Consider the following 14,545-nt stretch of genomic DNA (forward strand, 5'->3'; position numbering starts at 1 on the left):
CGCCTCTCCAGAAGCTTGTGAAGTTCAAATAAAAGGGACTCAGGCTGATAGCCAGAAAGACCAGAAGCATCTACTTGAGATTTCTCTATTAATGGCTTAATGAGTGCCTATTTAAAGGCGTCAAGAAAATGGGTGACTTGAAGAACAACCCGATGAGACTGTAGCAAGGAAAAACTGGTTTGATGAAAGGAGCAGGTAAGGGATAGCTAGTGAGTGCCGAGGGATTAGACCGGGCAATGCACAATAGCAAGGTCAGCTCCAGAGACCCAAGCAAATAGAAAGACAGACACGAGTCAACTATACCCCGCACTGGTCAGAGTGTCCTGGTGAAATGTACATCCATTGTCACTGACTTTAGAATACACAATCTAGCAAAGTGCTCGGGAGTGACGGGGGACTTTGCAGCTTCATCCACAGTCAGTAAGAAGTCCATACTGCTTACCTGGCACATGCTGTCGGAGTGAAGCAAGCGGTATGCTGGGGGGTGAAATCAGGTGTGTGGTAAGATGACCTGGTACCTTTTGATATGTAGCGGGGAAAGCCAAAGCTCCTGCCGACTTTACTTGGCACAACCCAGACCAATCTCCAAAATCAGTATTTCACTTTCCTGCTTACAGCATCAGCCTTCCTACTTACCCCACCGCCCCTTCACTAGAATCCACAGTTCTCACACTCATTACATCATCACTACTTCTGCTGCCCTAATTACTGGTCCAGTCCTCACACGTGTCCTTACTCCCATCCTGGTGCTCCGTCCTCACTATATCTCCATGCTCATTCATGCCATCCGCTCCTTTACTATGTGCCACCTTCACTCCTGCCCCTGGGTTCATTGTAAAGTCACAGTTTTAAGTTTTGGCTATTAGGTGGCAAGTAAAAGTATTGCATTAGAGTACAACTAGGGGGCAATGGCATATGAGGAGGGGCAAAGAGTTTGTAGGTGTTTGGTTATTTATCCACCCGTTGACTGTCCATATCTGTGCTAATCCTTGAGGCCATTCCATCCACGTGCTGCCTCTGTCTGCCCAAAACCCATCCTCCTGGGATCTCCGCAAGGTAGCTTTATCAAGCCTTACCATCAAACTTTGACCTTAACGTGCCTGCCAGTGTTTTTTTTTCAAAACAGTCTTCTGAGAGTTAATTACTTAATTGGAGCTGTAAGCAAGCGACTGGTGTAATACATATATCTTAACTGGGTCTAGCTTCAGCCACTCAATTTATAAGCACTAGCAGTGTCCTTCACTGAAGTGCTGTTAAAAATAAGCATTGGCAAAGTCAACAGTTGTGGCTTGTGTATACGTATTAGGCATTTGCCAGGCACTGCTATTACATGCCCAGGAGCCTGCACCATTTTGCAGCTGCTTCCATTGATGGCCAGTTAATACCACCAAGGCAATGGCTGGCAAATGTCTTTCCCATGCCTACACAAAAGCCCAAACCTTTGGCATTGACAATGCTTGTTACTATATTGCCCCACCCCACCAGTGACAGCTGTCCGGCTGTAGCCCTCTCTCACACCACAGCGGTTCCTCTCAAGTCCCAGCCACCTAACAAGAACCCCTCAGTGTTGATATCATTGTAGTAGCTATGCCCCTGAGACCATGTGCAGACAGGCTTCCCTCGTGGCCCTGATAGTAATGTCTTCAAAAAATGATTCTGCTCTCTTAATGACTGGCCTTCTTCCAGGATCATGACATGATCATAGCCCCCCGCCCCCCGTCCATACGACTTGTGCAATTCCATCCCTGATCTTCTGAGCAGCCTGCATATGACTGTCATGATGTCCACACTGATATCGGGGACAGGGGGATCTGAGTGGAAGGCTGGTGTGGCTTCCCTGTCTTACTTTGCCTGTGCATGTCTGAGCTGTCCCTCAATATTCTAGGCCTGCCACGTGGAAGGGGGGAGCGCCGGCCTCATCCCGAGTCAACTCCTGGAGGAGAAGAGGAAGGCTTTCGTAAAACGGGACCTGGACCTGACCCCTGCCTCTGGTAAGCACCAGCAAAACCTTGCATTTTAGAATGTATTTTGTGCCTAAATATTGTGGATCTAATATGGTTTCCCCTTATTTCATTGTCTCACTGATGCCCTTTCTTTGGGGACGGCCATCCCCCTAACCTCATATTACTTTCCCTCACCCCCTCGCCTCTCTGTCCCCAACCAATCATCTCCCTGTAGAGCACCCCCACAACCCCTGCGGCAACACATCTGCTGGGGTTCTTCCCTTAACCTTCCTCACACACTCCTGATCCGAATTTTCAGTAAGTATCGGCTATTGTGTGAATGGAGGAAGCAGAGACATAGACAGGGTAGGGCCTGAGCGGGCAAGGCCCACCCAAAATCTGCAAATGCCCACTCAGCAGCACAGTGCGGGCATTTACAGATGTTAATGTACCTATGGTGGGCCCAACTACATCAGCTTCAGGCCCCACTTGTTAGATGATCCTGGCTACGCCTCTGGGAGGAAGTGAGGTGGGGAGGGAGCAGAGGCGTTGTTGGGGGGGACTAATGGGGGTATAGCCCCTGGTCTTTTGTTTGTAGCCCCGGATAGAATCTCAGGAGCTACAACCAAAAGGCTAGCTAGCCCCGGGTCCTGACGGTTCCGACATTAGCGTAGCCCCGGGTCTTTTCCAGACCTTGCAACAGCCCTGGGAGGGAGGTAGGCAAGCTTCTCCTGATTCTATGTTTACACTGAGGTTAGGTTTACTGTGGTTGTTGGAAGGGAGGAATTGAGGTGAGGCAGGGGGTACTGGGTGTTCCTCCAGTATTAAGGGCTATGTAAATGGTGTTAAGAGGTGGGATGTAGTAAGCATAAAGGGTATGAGTGAAGTAATGGATCATTTATTTTAGATGTTATTGGAACCACTTACTTAGGTCCATTTCATTTGAAGAGTTCTGTTTAATTTGAAGATTATTTTGGTGTCCCTGTGCTGAGTGGGGAATGCCCCGCTTCTGACACCCGAGTACCCACACAGCGCCACACTCTAATAAGGCACGGAGACAGCGCAGGGGGCAACACATGTCTATATTCAGTGGTGTGCTCCGTCTAACTCACTCCTCCCTTTTTGCCCACCCTGCACCTCGTGCCTTCCGGCCGTCCCTTCCTTCACACGTGATGTGGGACGTGGCTTCACGACACCACAACCTCTCCTCTTTTTAAACAAATAGTTAACATTTAGTCCATTTGCTCAGTGAGTTGGTGAGGTTTGTTCCTGGCTCTCTGAGGTCAGTCAGGATGACTCACCCGGACCTTTCCTAGGCTGGGACCGGCAGACAGGTCCCACATGTCATTGCTGGACACTTCTCCATCTCCTTCATAGGGGTCATCGGACACCCCACCCCACCTCGGTGTCTTCACCTTCTGATCTTCTCCCCACTTGCCTGGTTAGCCTCTTAAAATGAGATGAGTTCCGGGTCACTTGCCGTCGTTCATCCTCTGCTGTTATGAGGGACCCTTTTACTTTTGTGATTGTCAATGGGTCACTGCGAAACGCCGCGATATGCTTGTGAGTACAGCATTGTCGCACTATCACAGTGTTCCCTGTATGTAGATTCACCTCACGGGTTGGTCTCATAGCATCTGCCTGGTGTTTCTTCCCTTCCTTGGCCTGAGCATCCCGTTCTCTCATAGCCCGATCCTCCACATACACTTCCTCCGGTAGAGTGATCTGTGGCAGTTGCGTTCTAACATTACAGTCACACGTGATTTCGAAGGGGGCCTTGCCCATTGTGCTGTGTGGGGTATTTCGATGGTCCCAGAGCAGTTGGTACAGCAATTTCTCGACAGGTTCCCCAGTCAGGTAAGCCCTCTGGATGTTTCTTTTGATGTTGCTCATGAAGGGCTCCACTGTACCATTGGCTTGGTGCCGGAGAGGCATTATTCTCCTATGTTTAAACCCCATATGTTTGGCAAATGCCCAGAAGTCCTGACTTGTGAAAGGAAGGCCATTGTCCGTCTTAAATATTTGTGGTACACCATAGGCCGTGAACATCTTGTCGAGAGTCCGAATGGTGTAGTATGCTTCAGTAGATCTCACCAGTTGTACCTTCAGAATTCTGGAGTATTGGTTCATGGCTACTAGGACCAAAGAAATGAATGACGATTTCATTGCACGCCTTCTCTGGCAGCTCCATCATTTTGCAGTGGTTCGGGCTTGCTATGTGGGTTGATGACTGTGAGTAATTCGACCATCATGGTGGGTGTGCACTTGCCTGGGTTTTTACATTTTTTTAAATGAAATTGAATGATGGTAGATGAACCCCAGGAAAATGTGTGGGGCTAATCTGCACACATTTTCCTATGCTCACTGCACAACATACACATAGACCTGTGTACTCTGGGTAGACACAGCCCGTAGGTGCCGTCCCCCTGCCATATTTAGTTGAGATATGACAGCGAAGAGTACATCAAGCCATCTCAGAAGGGGGAGGGCAAAACCTACCTCCTGCCATGGCCAGCCTAATTAACTAACAAAGGTTCCATGGATCCACACTGTCCTTTGTTAGCTGTGCTAGTGGCAGCTTTGCATACTAATCAGAGTTAATTCAAACAGGCCCATGGGGGCCTGGTCCCAGGACTAACAAAATAAACAGGAAACCCCAACAACCTTTGATATGCACTGTGTCAACCTAAAGCAAGCTCCCGCCTCTCAGTATCAAGGCCTGTCATGGCTGGGACTATGTGTTTACAGTAGTCAACCCCAGAGTGGGACCCCATTCAGAAGGTACGAGTATGTGGATTGACGGCACAAGGAAGTCTGTTCCTGCCACAGCTTCAAGGGAGAACTGCCCCTTTAATCAGGATCCACGGAGAGCTCCATTAACTAGAGAGACCCTTTGATCCACAACAGACACGAAGATGGGTGGGACTTAGTAGTACATGGCTTCACCCCTTTACCTTTTATGTTGCAAAGCACTCTGTTTATGACCTCATGCATACAGGAGATTGTTGGTGAGGACCGAGGATTGGTTCATTAGGTAGGCCTAGCCTACACCAATCACTGTGGCACATTTTTAGGTTTAAAAGAGGGTTGAGCCCCGTTTTTGGGCCGATCATCTGTAGATTTTGCAAGGATTAACAAGAACTCATTTGGACCCTGGCTAAAGGTGCAGTCTGCCTTCCAGCTTCCGCCAGTGAAGGAAGGCCAGGATTTTGGAAGAGGCAAGCAAGATCCCTCCCCTACTAATCTCCCAGTGAATGGAGGGAGATACTGAATCCAGAGGACCCTCCAGCGGCTCCAGAACCAGTACCCAGCCCTGCTAGGCTCTGCAAGCAAGCTTCCTAGGTGAGAAGTGCCAGAGAGTCTCCTAATCAAACCAAGGACAAGGCTGTTGCCTGCAACACTCTCCACAGCTTTGAGACATTAACCTTAAAGGACGACACAAGCCCAGTGAAGAAGCTAGGAGGAGTGCATCGACAAGCATTAACTAGTGTCCGCCTTAAAGGACATTTTCGATCTAGTTGAGCCTCTCGAGCTGCAACCGACTGCACCACTGACTGTTGCCATGCCGCAGTCACTAACAGTGTTTCAAGACATCTTGAACAGTGCTTCAGACCCACCAACCAGCACTGAGACAACAATTCCTGACCCTGAGACACTGTGTGGCCAGCCTGCAGCCATCTGTCCAGCCTCGCTCCCCTAACTGTCTGCCATCTGATACTTGCAGCTGTCTCCCATTTTGAACTCTATCACAGGAGATGAAAAGAGCCCTGAAACTGAGTCTACCTTGTCGAGCATGAAGAACTTCTACAAGCACAAGGTACATTGTGGTTCTGTCCCCCTGATCTTTCTCCGAATAACCCTAGTGACATTTTATGACCCATTGCTCCGTTTGTGTTAAAACCAAGTATCCTTGAACTATTGGGATTAATTACCTTACCAACTACCCTCCTGTCAGTATCCAGAGTTCATCCCTTTTCCTTCTTGAAATTGTCTGTCCTCTGCATTCCTTTACAAGGTGGGTTGTATTTTGTAGTGTGTTCAAACTGTCTGTCTTGATAATAATAGAGTAGATATTTGTATACAATCTTGACTGGACAGTCCCTTTTATCATTGGGTAAAAATTGTATTTTCGCTGTGTTGCAACTAACCAACGATCCACGACCTTGCAGAGATAAGCCTGCCATTCTGTCCACGTTACCAATATTGGACAAGGAGGTTTATAATTTTCTTGTGTTTCCAATCTGTTCAGATCCCTTTTGGTGTACTAGAGATGGGGGTCTGATTGATGGTTTAGAAATCGATATATATCCCTGGACCACTGGTGCCCTGGAAGTTGATTCGTCACAATGACTGCTCAGGTGGGACATTTCTTGAGGAGTATTTCTACCTGTCCATCAGGGTGGGGAACCAGATCTTTTGCTCCAAAAGCCTTTTAGTGGATACTATGCCCCAATGTCCCCCATGCGCCAACTCGAGTATCCTGTGTCCCAGGGTTTGTGGGATGACTATCTTGGTACCCTTTAGTAGTAGTCCTTCCTCTTATTTGGTTAGTTTGTCTTTGACAAGCAGTAAACTTCCTGCGTCTTTTTGCACTGCGGGACCGGCACGCTCCCTGCCTGTTAAGCGTGCTTCCACCGTCCCCACTCCAAGCACCTGAGGATGATTTGAAAGGCCTGGTTATTTTCTTTCTCATGAACAATCTGCAGGAGGTCGATTCCTTTCTTTTGTTGTTGCTGCTTGTACCACATAATGAATTTACTGGTCTGCTATCGTTGGACCTGACTATGACGTGTCAATGGGATGACTGGATAAGAAGTCTTTAGGATTTTCTTCTTTTCCTGGCCAATGTATGGTGCTGGAATGGTAGTCTTGTAACTGCAATCCCCATTTGGCAACCCTAGGCGGCATCGTGGCTTGGGGCTTGCCATAGATGAACAGTATGGCATGGTGATCCGTTACGATGGAAAATGGCTTGCCATATGGAAACAGATGAAAATGTTTGCTGACCCACACTACTGCTAACCCTTCCTTCTCTGCCTGTGAGAAGGCCTGCTTCATCTTGGAGAGACTCCTGCTAGCGTATGAAACAAAATGCCGTTTGCTAGGTGACTCTGGGTCCACATATGCCAGAATGGCGCCAAGTGCCACCGGGCTGGTATCAATCGTGAGCTCTGTCTCTCTTGTGGTGTCAATGTAGGCCATGTTGTCAGCTGTTGATATGTGCCTTTAGCGTGAGGTGGGCGGCTTTCAGTGCCATTCACATCCTCGGTAGCGTGTTGTCATGCTGGTCCTGGTCTTTCTCAAACATTAAAATATTGTCACTGTAATTGAGACAGTTGAAGATGTGCTTTATGATGTTATGAATTTCTGCTTGGAATATCTCAATCGCAGAGGAGACTCCAAAGCTGAGTCGTTTGTACCTGAAAAGTCCTAACTGGTTAATGGAACTCGTTATGTACCTGGATTCCTCACACAGCTCCAGCTGGAGTACCCCTTATTCAAATCCAATTTGGAGAAGACTTGTGCCCTGTTGAGGAGATGGATCATGTCCATGATCCGTGGGGCCAGGTGCCTTTTCCTCATTATTGCCTCATTTGGTCTGTGCATGTCGAAGCAAAGTTGAATGGCTTTGTATCCCTTTTTAAGGACAGGGACTATGGGTGAGACCCAAGGGGTAGGTCCGTCCGCCGGCTCACTTATGTCTTGCTCGAGCAGTTTGTGTAACTCTTCCTCTACCTGCCGTTGAATGTTCACAGGTTCCCCTGTAGTGTTGCGCAACAGGGCGCACCGTCGTGTCAATGTGCAATTTGATATGTGTATTTTTCAATTTGCAAGGCCTCTGAAAGCGCAGGGAAAGGTTGTTCAATCCTTGCAGTTGAATCTATGTCTTTGTGAACCATGAGTCTATAGAGTAAATGGATTAGTCCCATATCTAGGGCCGCTTTCAAGCTCAGGATGCAGCCACTTTCGGCTGCTGTTTCCAATACGTGGATTTATAGCTTCTTGGTTTGGGATTTGTATTTGCACTGAGCCACGAAGTACCCCTTTCAGGGTAGCGGGCTCTTCGACCCATAGGGGTAAATGTCTACTTCTACCAGTGTGAGTCTAGGAGAGTGTAGAATATTGTTGTAGATGTCTTCACTGATGACATTCACTGTTGCCCCTCTACCAGGAATTCTGTATGTAGTGTATTGACATGTAGCAAAAGAGTGGGGCTTTGCTCCTTCGATGTGAGGCTTCCCAACGCATACAGGTAGCCTTTCTTCCAAGGTTCTTCTGCGGATGAGCAACTGGAGCTGATGTTTGATGGGGACTGTTCCACTAGGTAACAAATATGGCTTTTTGATTGTCTGTGTGGCTGAGATGCAGACGAGCGATGAGAGTGCCACACAGGTATTGACTTTTCGTGTTGTTTCTCTTCTTCCTTCCTCTCCTTGTGGGGTTGGTGAAGGTATTTATAGAGTTGTGATGCCCCCGCCTGTAAGGGGCTGACTTTCCCCTTGACCTTTGGTGGCATGGTATTTGCACCATCAGCCCGTGCTTGACTGTATGACATCCGGCACACTGCTTTAAAATGATTTCCCTCCACCCTCAACTCCTGCACATTGTGGGGGCAGGGCATGCGGCATCATGGGGGAATTCATACCCACATCTGTAGCAGAAAGGCTTGCCATTATCTTGGTGCATCAGAGTTTTTGCTATCTTGTTTACTGACTCGGAATGCAGGGTGGACACCTTTATGTTGCTCATGGCTTCAACCTGCATTTCCAACGCAGTGTTAGAGCGTGCCAGCCACGGTATTTCTTCCAACGACTGGGGTTTTTGAAGTAGGTGTTTGCGAAATGCTGTGGCCTCACATGCTGAAATGATCTGGGATCGTACAGTCTCCTCGTTGGAATAATTGTTGAAGTCACAATGTTTCACGCAGAGCCGTAGGTGCCTTAGGAAAGTGTCTGTCGTTTCTCCTTTGTTCTGTTTGGTGGTATGAAATATGCTGCGTTCATCGTCCATATTGGCATGAGGTGCCAAATAATCCGTGAGCGCTGCATGAAGACCAGCATATGAATCTGTGAAAATGACTGGCAATTCATCCACTATGTCTCTCAGTTTTGGCCCTATGGCTAGAGAGAGTAGGCATTGCTTCTTATCGTCATCCAGTGGGCCGATGGCTCTGATGAAGACATCAAAATCCCTGGCCCACATGGCCCACCTAGGCCCCATATTACTGGTCTCTGTAATGCTGAAGTGAACAGGTAATTGAATGGCCACATTTTCCTGCAGACGTGGGGGTAGGCCCCCTTGTGGAGTAACGAACACCGTGAAATTCTCAGCATCTGACATGGTGGCACTCGTGTGAGCGAAGGGTGCAGTCCTCTGTTCTTCTGGTGCCCTTTGAATTGTCCTTGGGGTGCTGCTCTCTGTGTCCCTTGGCTTAGTAAGTGGCCTCCCCTCTTTCCCTTAAAACCAGCTCTGACTGAGCCACGCTCTTCTCACCTTCCAATCCATGGAGGGAAGGACTCCCTCTGGTCCGTGCGCACTGCACTGTATGTGGCAGCCACCTGTACCACTTCCAATCTGCTTGACTCCCCTCCAGGCAGCCACGTGCTGTATAAAGGAAGCACATTAAAGAGAATATGAGACCCAACATTTAAAAAGGGGAAATAACAGAATGCATGCAAGTGTGTAAAGCAAATCACATGAGAAAGCTCTCGCAGAAGAGTATACCAGGCAAAGTCAAGTTTGTAAGTGTGTAAAGTGAATTACCTGAGAATGCCCTGGCAGGAGAGTGTACCAGGCAAACTCAAGTTTGCAACTCTACAAAGTGAACTGCATAAAGAAGCCCTGCCATGAGTATACCTGGTAAATTCAAGTTTGCAAGTGTGTAAAGTGAGTCACATGAGGAATCCTTGATAGGAGAAGGCACCAGGCAAAGCCAAGACTTTTAGCAAAGGTTACATTAAAGTGGAGAAGAAACCTGGCAAGGGAGTACACCAGGTATCCTGTAAAATCGGGATTGAAATGATATGATCGTTTATTTATATAGCGCCTATACACAATGTGTTTCAAAGTGCTTCAAGGCAAGGGAGGGAACAAGGGAAAATACAACATTCTTACAGGCCATGAACAGTAAGGATGTGAAATTACCTATCGTACTCGGCCTGACAACATTTCAGATAGTGCAAGAGCTAAGACATAGATAAGGAAGGGAGGGGGAGAGTGGGAAGGAAATGGAAACAGATAGGCGACTACCGTACTAGGCCTGACGACATTTCTGGTAGAGCCGGAGAAAAACAAAAGGTGAGGGAGAGGGGTGCAGAAAAGGAGGGGAGGAACAAAACAAGCGACTATCATACTAGGCCTGACGACATTTCAGATAGTGCTGGAGGCATGGTGGGGAGGAAAAAAACAGTAATGGGAGGGTGCAGGAAACAGACGAGGTTGCTATCATATTAGGTCCAGGGACAATTCTGATAGAGTAAGTGCATAGAAGAAAGTAAGGGGAGGAGATAGAAAAAGGGAGAAGGGAAAGGAGGAGAGAAAAGAGAGTAAGCAGTCAAAAAGAGTGGAGAAGCAAGTGTGGAGAGCGAATACAATTACAGAAGTTATTAGTAACACATAATGTTGCAAGCCAGGATACAAGATGAAGATCGGAACAGTATGATTCAGGGCCACCATGAGTACAAGATGCAAAGGAAGTCCAGCATGAGAGTTGAGAAAGAGTGACGCACCGTGAATGAATGAAGTCCATAAAAGTCAAATCCAGCATTGGCCACAAGACAGGAAGGTGAAGGAAGGCACCAGGTGGGCGGGGCTTGCTAAGTGGTGAAAAGAGCAGCAGGCAGGAAGGTACCAGGTAGGCGGGGCTTAGGCCAGGTGATCTAGATCCACTTGCACCTGCTCCCCATCTGCAAAGGAAAAGAAGCTGGAGGGCTCCTTAAGTAGGGGAACAGAGCAGCAAGCAGGAAGGCACCAGGTGGGCGTGGCTTGCTAAGTGGTGAAAAAGAGCGGGAAGCAGGAAGGCACCAGGTGGGCGTGGCTTGCTAACTGGTGAAAAAGAGCTTCAAGCACGAAGGGACCAATTGGGCGAGGCTTCCTAAGTGGTGAAAAAGAGCGGCAGGCAGGAAGGCACCAGGTGGGCGGGGCTTAGGCCAGGTGACCTAGATCCACTTGCACCTGCTCCCCATCTGCAAAGGAAAAGAAGCTAGAGGGCTCCTTAAGTAGGGAAACAGAGTGGCAAGCAGGAAGGCACCGGGTAGGCGTGGCTTGCTAAGTGGTGAAAAAGAGCAGGAAGCAGGAAGGCACCAGGTGGGCGGGGCTTGCTAAGTGGTGAAAAAGAGCAGCAAGCAGGAAGGCACCAGGTGGGCGGGGCTTGCTAAGTGGTGAAAAAGAGCGGCAGGCAGGAAGGCACCAGGTGGGCGGGGCTTGCTAAGTGGTGAAAAAGAGCAGGAGCAGGAAGGCACCAGGTGGGCGGGGCTTGCTAAGTGGTGAAAAAGAGCGGCAGGCAGGAAGGCACCAGGTGGGTGGGGCTTAGGCCAGGGGACCTAGATCCACTTGCACCTGCTCCCCATCTGCAAAGGAAAAGAAGCTGGAGGGCTCCTTAAGTAGGGAAACAGAGCAGCAAGCAGGAAGGCACCAGGTGGGCGGGGCTTGCTAAGTGGTGAAAAAGAGCGGCAGGCAGGAAGGCACCATTTGGGCGGGGCTTAGGCCAGGTGACCTAGATCCACTTGCACCTGCTCCCCATCTGCAAAGGAAAAGAAGCTGGAGGGCTCCTTAAGTAGGGAAACGGAGTGGCAAGCACGAAGGCACCAGGTGGGCGTGGCTTGCTAAGTGGTGAAAAAGAGCGGGAAGCAGGAAGGCACCAGGTGGGCGGGGCTTGCTAAGTGGTGAAAAAGAGCGCCAAGCAGGAAGGCACCACTTGGGTGGGGCTTGCTAAGTGGTGAAAAAGAACGGCAGGCAGGAAGGCACCAGGTGGGCGGGGCTTAGGCTAGGTGACCTAGATCCACTTGTACCTGCTCCCCATCTGCAAAGGAAAAGAAGCTGGAGGGCTCCTTAAGTAGGGAAACAGAGCGGCAAGCAGGAAGGCACCAGGTGGGCGTGGCTTGTTAAGTGGTGAAAAAGAGCGAGAAGCAGGAAGGCACCAGGTGGGCGGGGCTTGCTAAGTGCTGAAAAAGAGTGGCAGGCTGGAAGGCACCAGATGGGCGGGGCTTGCAAAGTTAACAAGCCAAGTTGTTTTATATACTAGTTGTTTTTGTTGATCAGAGAATTCCAAGAAAGAGTCATACCATTAGGAGTTCAACATACCTTGAAGAGAAAACCTGGGGAAGGAAGCTATCCCCTGGAACTGTGAACTTTACCACTGGGAAATGTTATGTTGGAGTTACACCTTTCCTTTCCTTATGAACTTGAACATTTGTGCCAAAGACATTATCCTTTTCAGCTTATAGTTACTTTTAGAATGTGAGGGCCAGAATAGTATTTCAGATACAGGACTTTTTTGCTCTGGACTTCTTATCATCAGACAGACTCTTAGTTTTGGTTGAAGTAGGAAAAGACCTCCTAGAATAGGGACGCCAAGGCATTTTCCAACCCCCCTTTTAGTTTGAATAAAAGTCTATAGCCAAAACTATGAGCTCTCCGTGTCCGCGTCTCACTCATGGCTCCTCACACACCTCTTACGGCAATGTGGGAACTAATGCCGGTGCCGAAAGTTAGATTGTATATTCGGTGTCCACATCCGAGTGACTGGAGCGCTCTTGTACCACTGAATGAAACTTAAGTAGCGGCCATCTTGGATGACAAGGTGTCCGTAGGCATATGCGTCTGGACTGCTGGATCGCTCAACATGACGTTGAATGGATCATGGTTGGTGGCCATCTTGGGTGTTATCATTGGCATTTACCTGCATTTAACTGCCTATGCCATATTGATAAAACTATACTGCGAACATTTGTTGCCACTGCCAGATCAGCAGTCCATCTTTCATAATTCATGTCCTGTGAAGACCAATTAAAAATGAGGTGTGCAACCTCCCTGCCATGGTATGTGTGCCTGCATAATTGAATCCTAGTGACAGCCATATAGCCATACGGTAGTGGGGGCTCAGCAACATTCTTAAGACTACACAAGACCTGTAATTTACTGGCCTGAAAGCTGCAATAGAATGGTGAAGATCCAAAGTATAATAGAATACCTGCACTGATGTATGGGAAGTTTATTGTATGTATTGGATATTTGTAAGGTGCCTATACAACAAATGGTGTTTCAAGGGCCAACAAGACAAATAAAAGGGGGGGAACGAGGGAGAAAGATAACAATAACGGTCCTACTAGGCCGTGTGTCATTTGGATCATGCAAGTGCACTAACAAGAAGTGCGAGGGAGAGGGAGCAGGGGGGGTGCCGGTCTGCACAAAATGTGAAGTGCTAGGTTGGGATGGGAAGTGCAGGAGGGGTCAGCAGAGGGCTTTTTGACAAGTGGATGCACAAGGGAGTGCTTGAGGGGTAACGGAAAGCATCCAGTAGCAAAAGAGTGATTACAGAAATCGGCCAAAGCTGGTTCAAGGGAGGCAATGTTATCCTTGGTTGTTCTGGAGGCGTAGGGGAGCATCTGTTAGGAGGAGGCTTTTATAGAGAGTACTTGTCTAGAGATCTCATCTGGTGCTATGAGTGAGAAAGAGGAGAAAGGAGGTGAAGCGGGCAGGGGGGCCAAAGGAGGCCTGTGAGCTGTGGAGGGAGGAGGGAGTGGTGTAGAGTAGAGGAGAGTGAGGACAAGATGTCCTGAATTTAGGTTAAGATGTGGGAGGCTAGTGAAGTACAGCGGGTCAGGGATGGCATGGGAAAAGTGGAGACTGCAGTAGGATTGGAGAGTTCCTTGCAGATTTTAAACAGTTTGCCCATGTTGTTATTGGCCCCAGAGATGCAGCTTTGGATATGGACCCTTTTCTTTGAAGTGGACACATAGTTATTGTGCAACCACTCCAGTTTTGTGGACTACAAATCAACATATTAATGCTACCCAATCTGTCCTCATTCAGTCCCATTTCTTGAGACTTCAACCTGTGGATCCGTTTTTGTTTTAAACGGGGCAGCCTATTAAAAATGGAGAAGTTGTGTCGATTTGTTTTGATTACATCTCTGACCATTCCTTTCAAATTCCAATCACAGTGTTAATACTATGCAAAGCTTGTGAATCTTAGCAGATTCATAAGCCCCAGAAGATAAATATTATTTACCCAGTAGTTGTCTTTCTATGGCTTTTATCTGCTTAGAATCACATGCGCACACCATGTCTACCCAAATGGGAGCACTGGCACAGTACAAAGCATCAGCTATACGCTCAATTGCAAGCACAACATACATGGACATAATGTCAAAAAAACAATTTGAGGATGCCTATGCGTGAAGGTTTATGGGTCCCTGTACACTTAGGATAGGGATAGCGTCACAGGAAGGCCCCTGTCGATGACCTGTTTTTTTAATTTAAAGAAATGTGTAACTCTTCGAGCCAACCACTAGATGGAAGACTATGAAAAGCATGTGATTCTAAGCAGATACAAGCTACAGAATGACGACTTCTGATTACACTCACTGACAGTGCCAATTA

The 14,545-nt window shown here is 48.2% G+C and overlaps 1 protein-coding gene across 9 annotated transcripts in view; it reads left to right on the forward strand.

Moving 5' to 3' along the window:
* MPP2 (MAGUK p55 scaffold protein 2) overlaps positions 1-14,545 on the forward strand; it is a 670,534-nt gene that overhangs the window by 548,361 nt on the left and 107,628 nt on the right. For all 9 annotated transcript variants that reach the window (XM_069634347.1, XM_069634350.1, XM_069634348.1 and 6 more), the window contains one exon: positions 1,886-1,991. In XM_069634347.1, coding sequence (XP_069490448.1) covers positions 1,886-1,991 — 106 coding nt within the window. The remainder of the gene's footprint in view (positions 1-1,885; positions 1,992-14,545) is intronic.

This window comes from Ambystoma mexicanum, chromosome 13 (assembly GCF_040938575.1).
Source record: "Ambystoma mexicanum isolate Mex_15411 chromosome 13, UKY_AmexF1_1, whole genome shotgun sequence".
NCBI lineage: Eukaryota > Metazoa > Chordata > Amphibia > Caudata > Ambystomatidae > Ambystoma > Ambystoma mexicanum.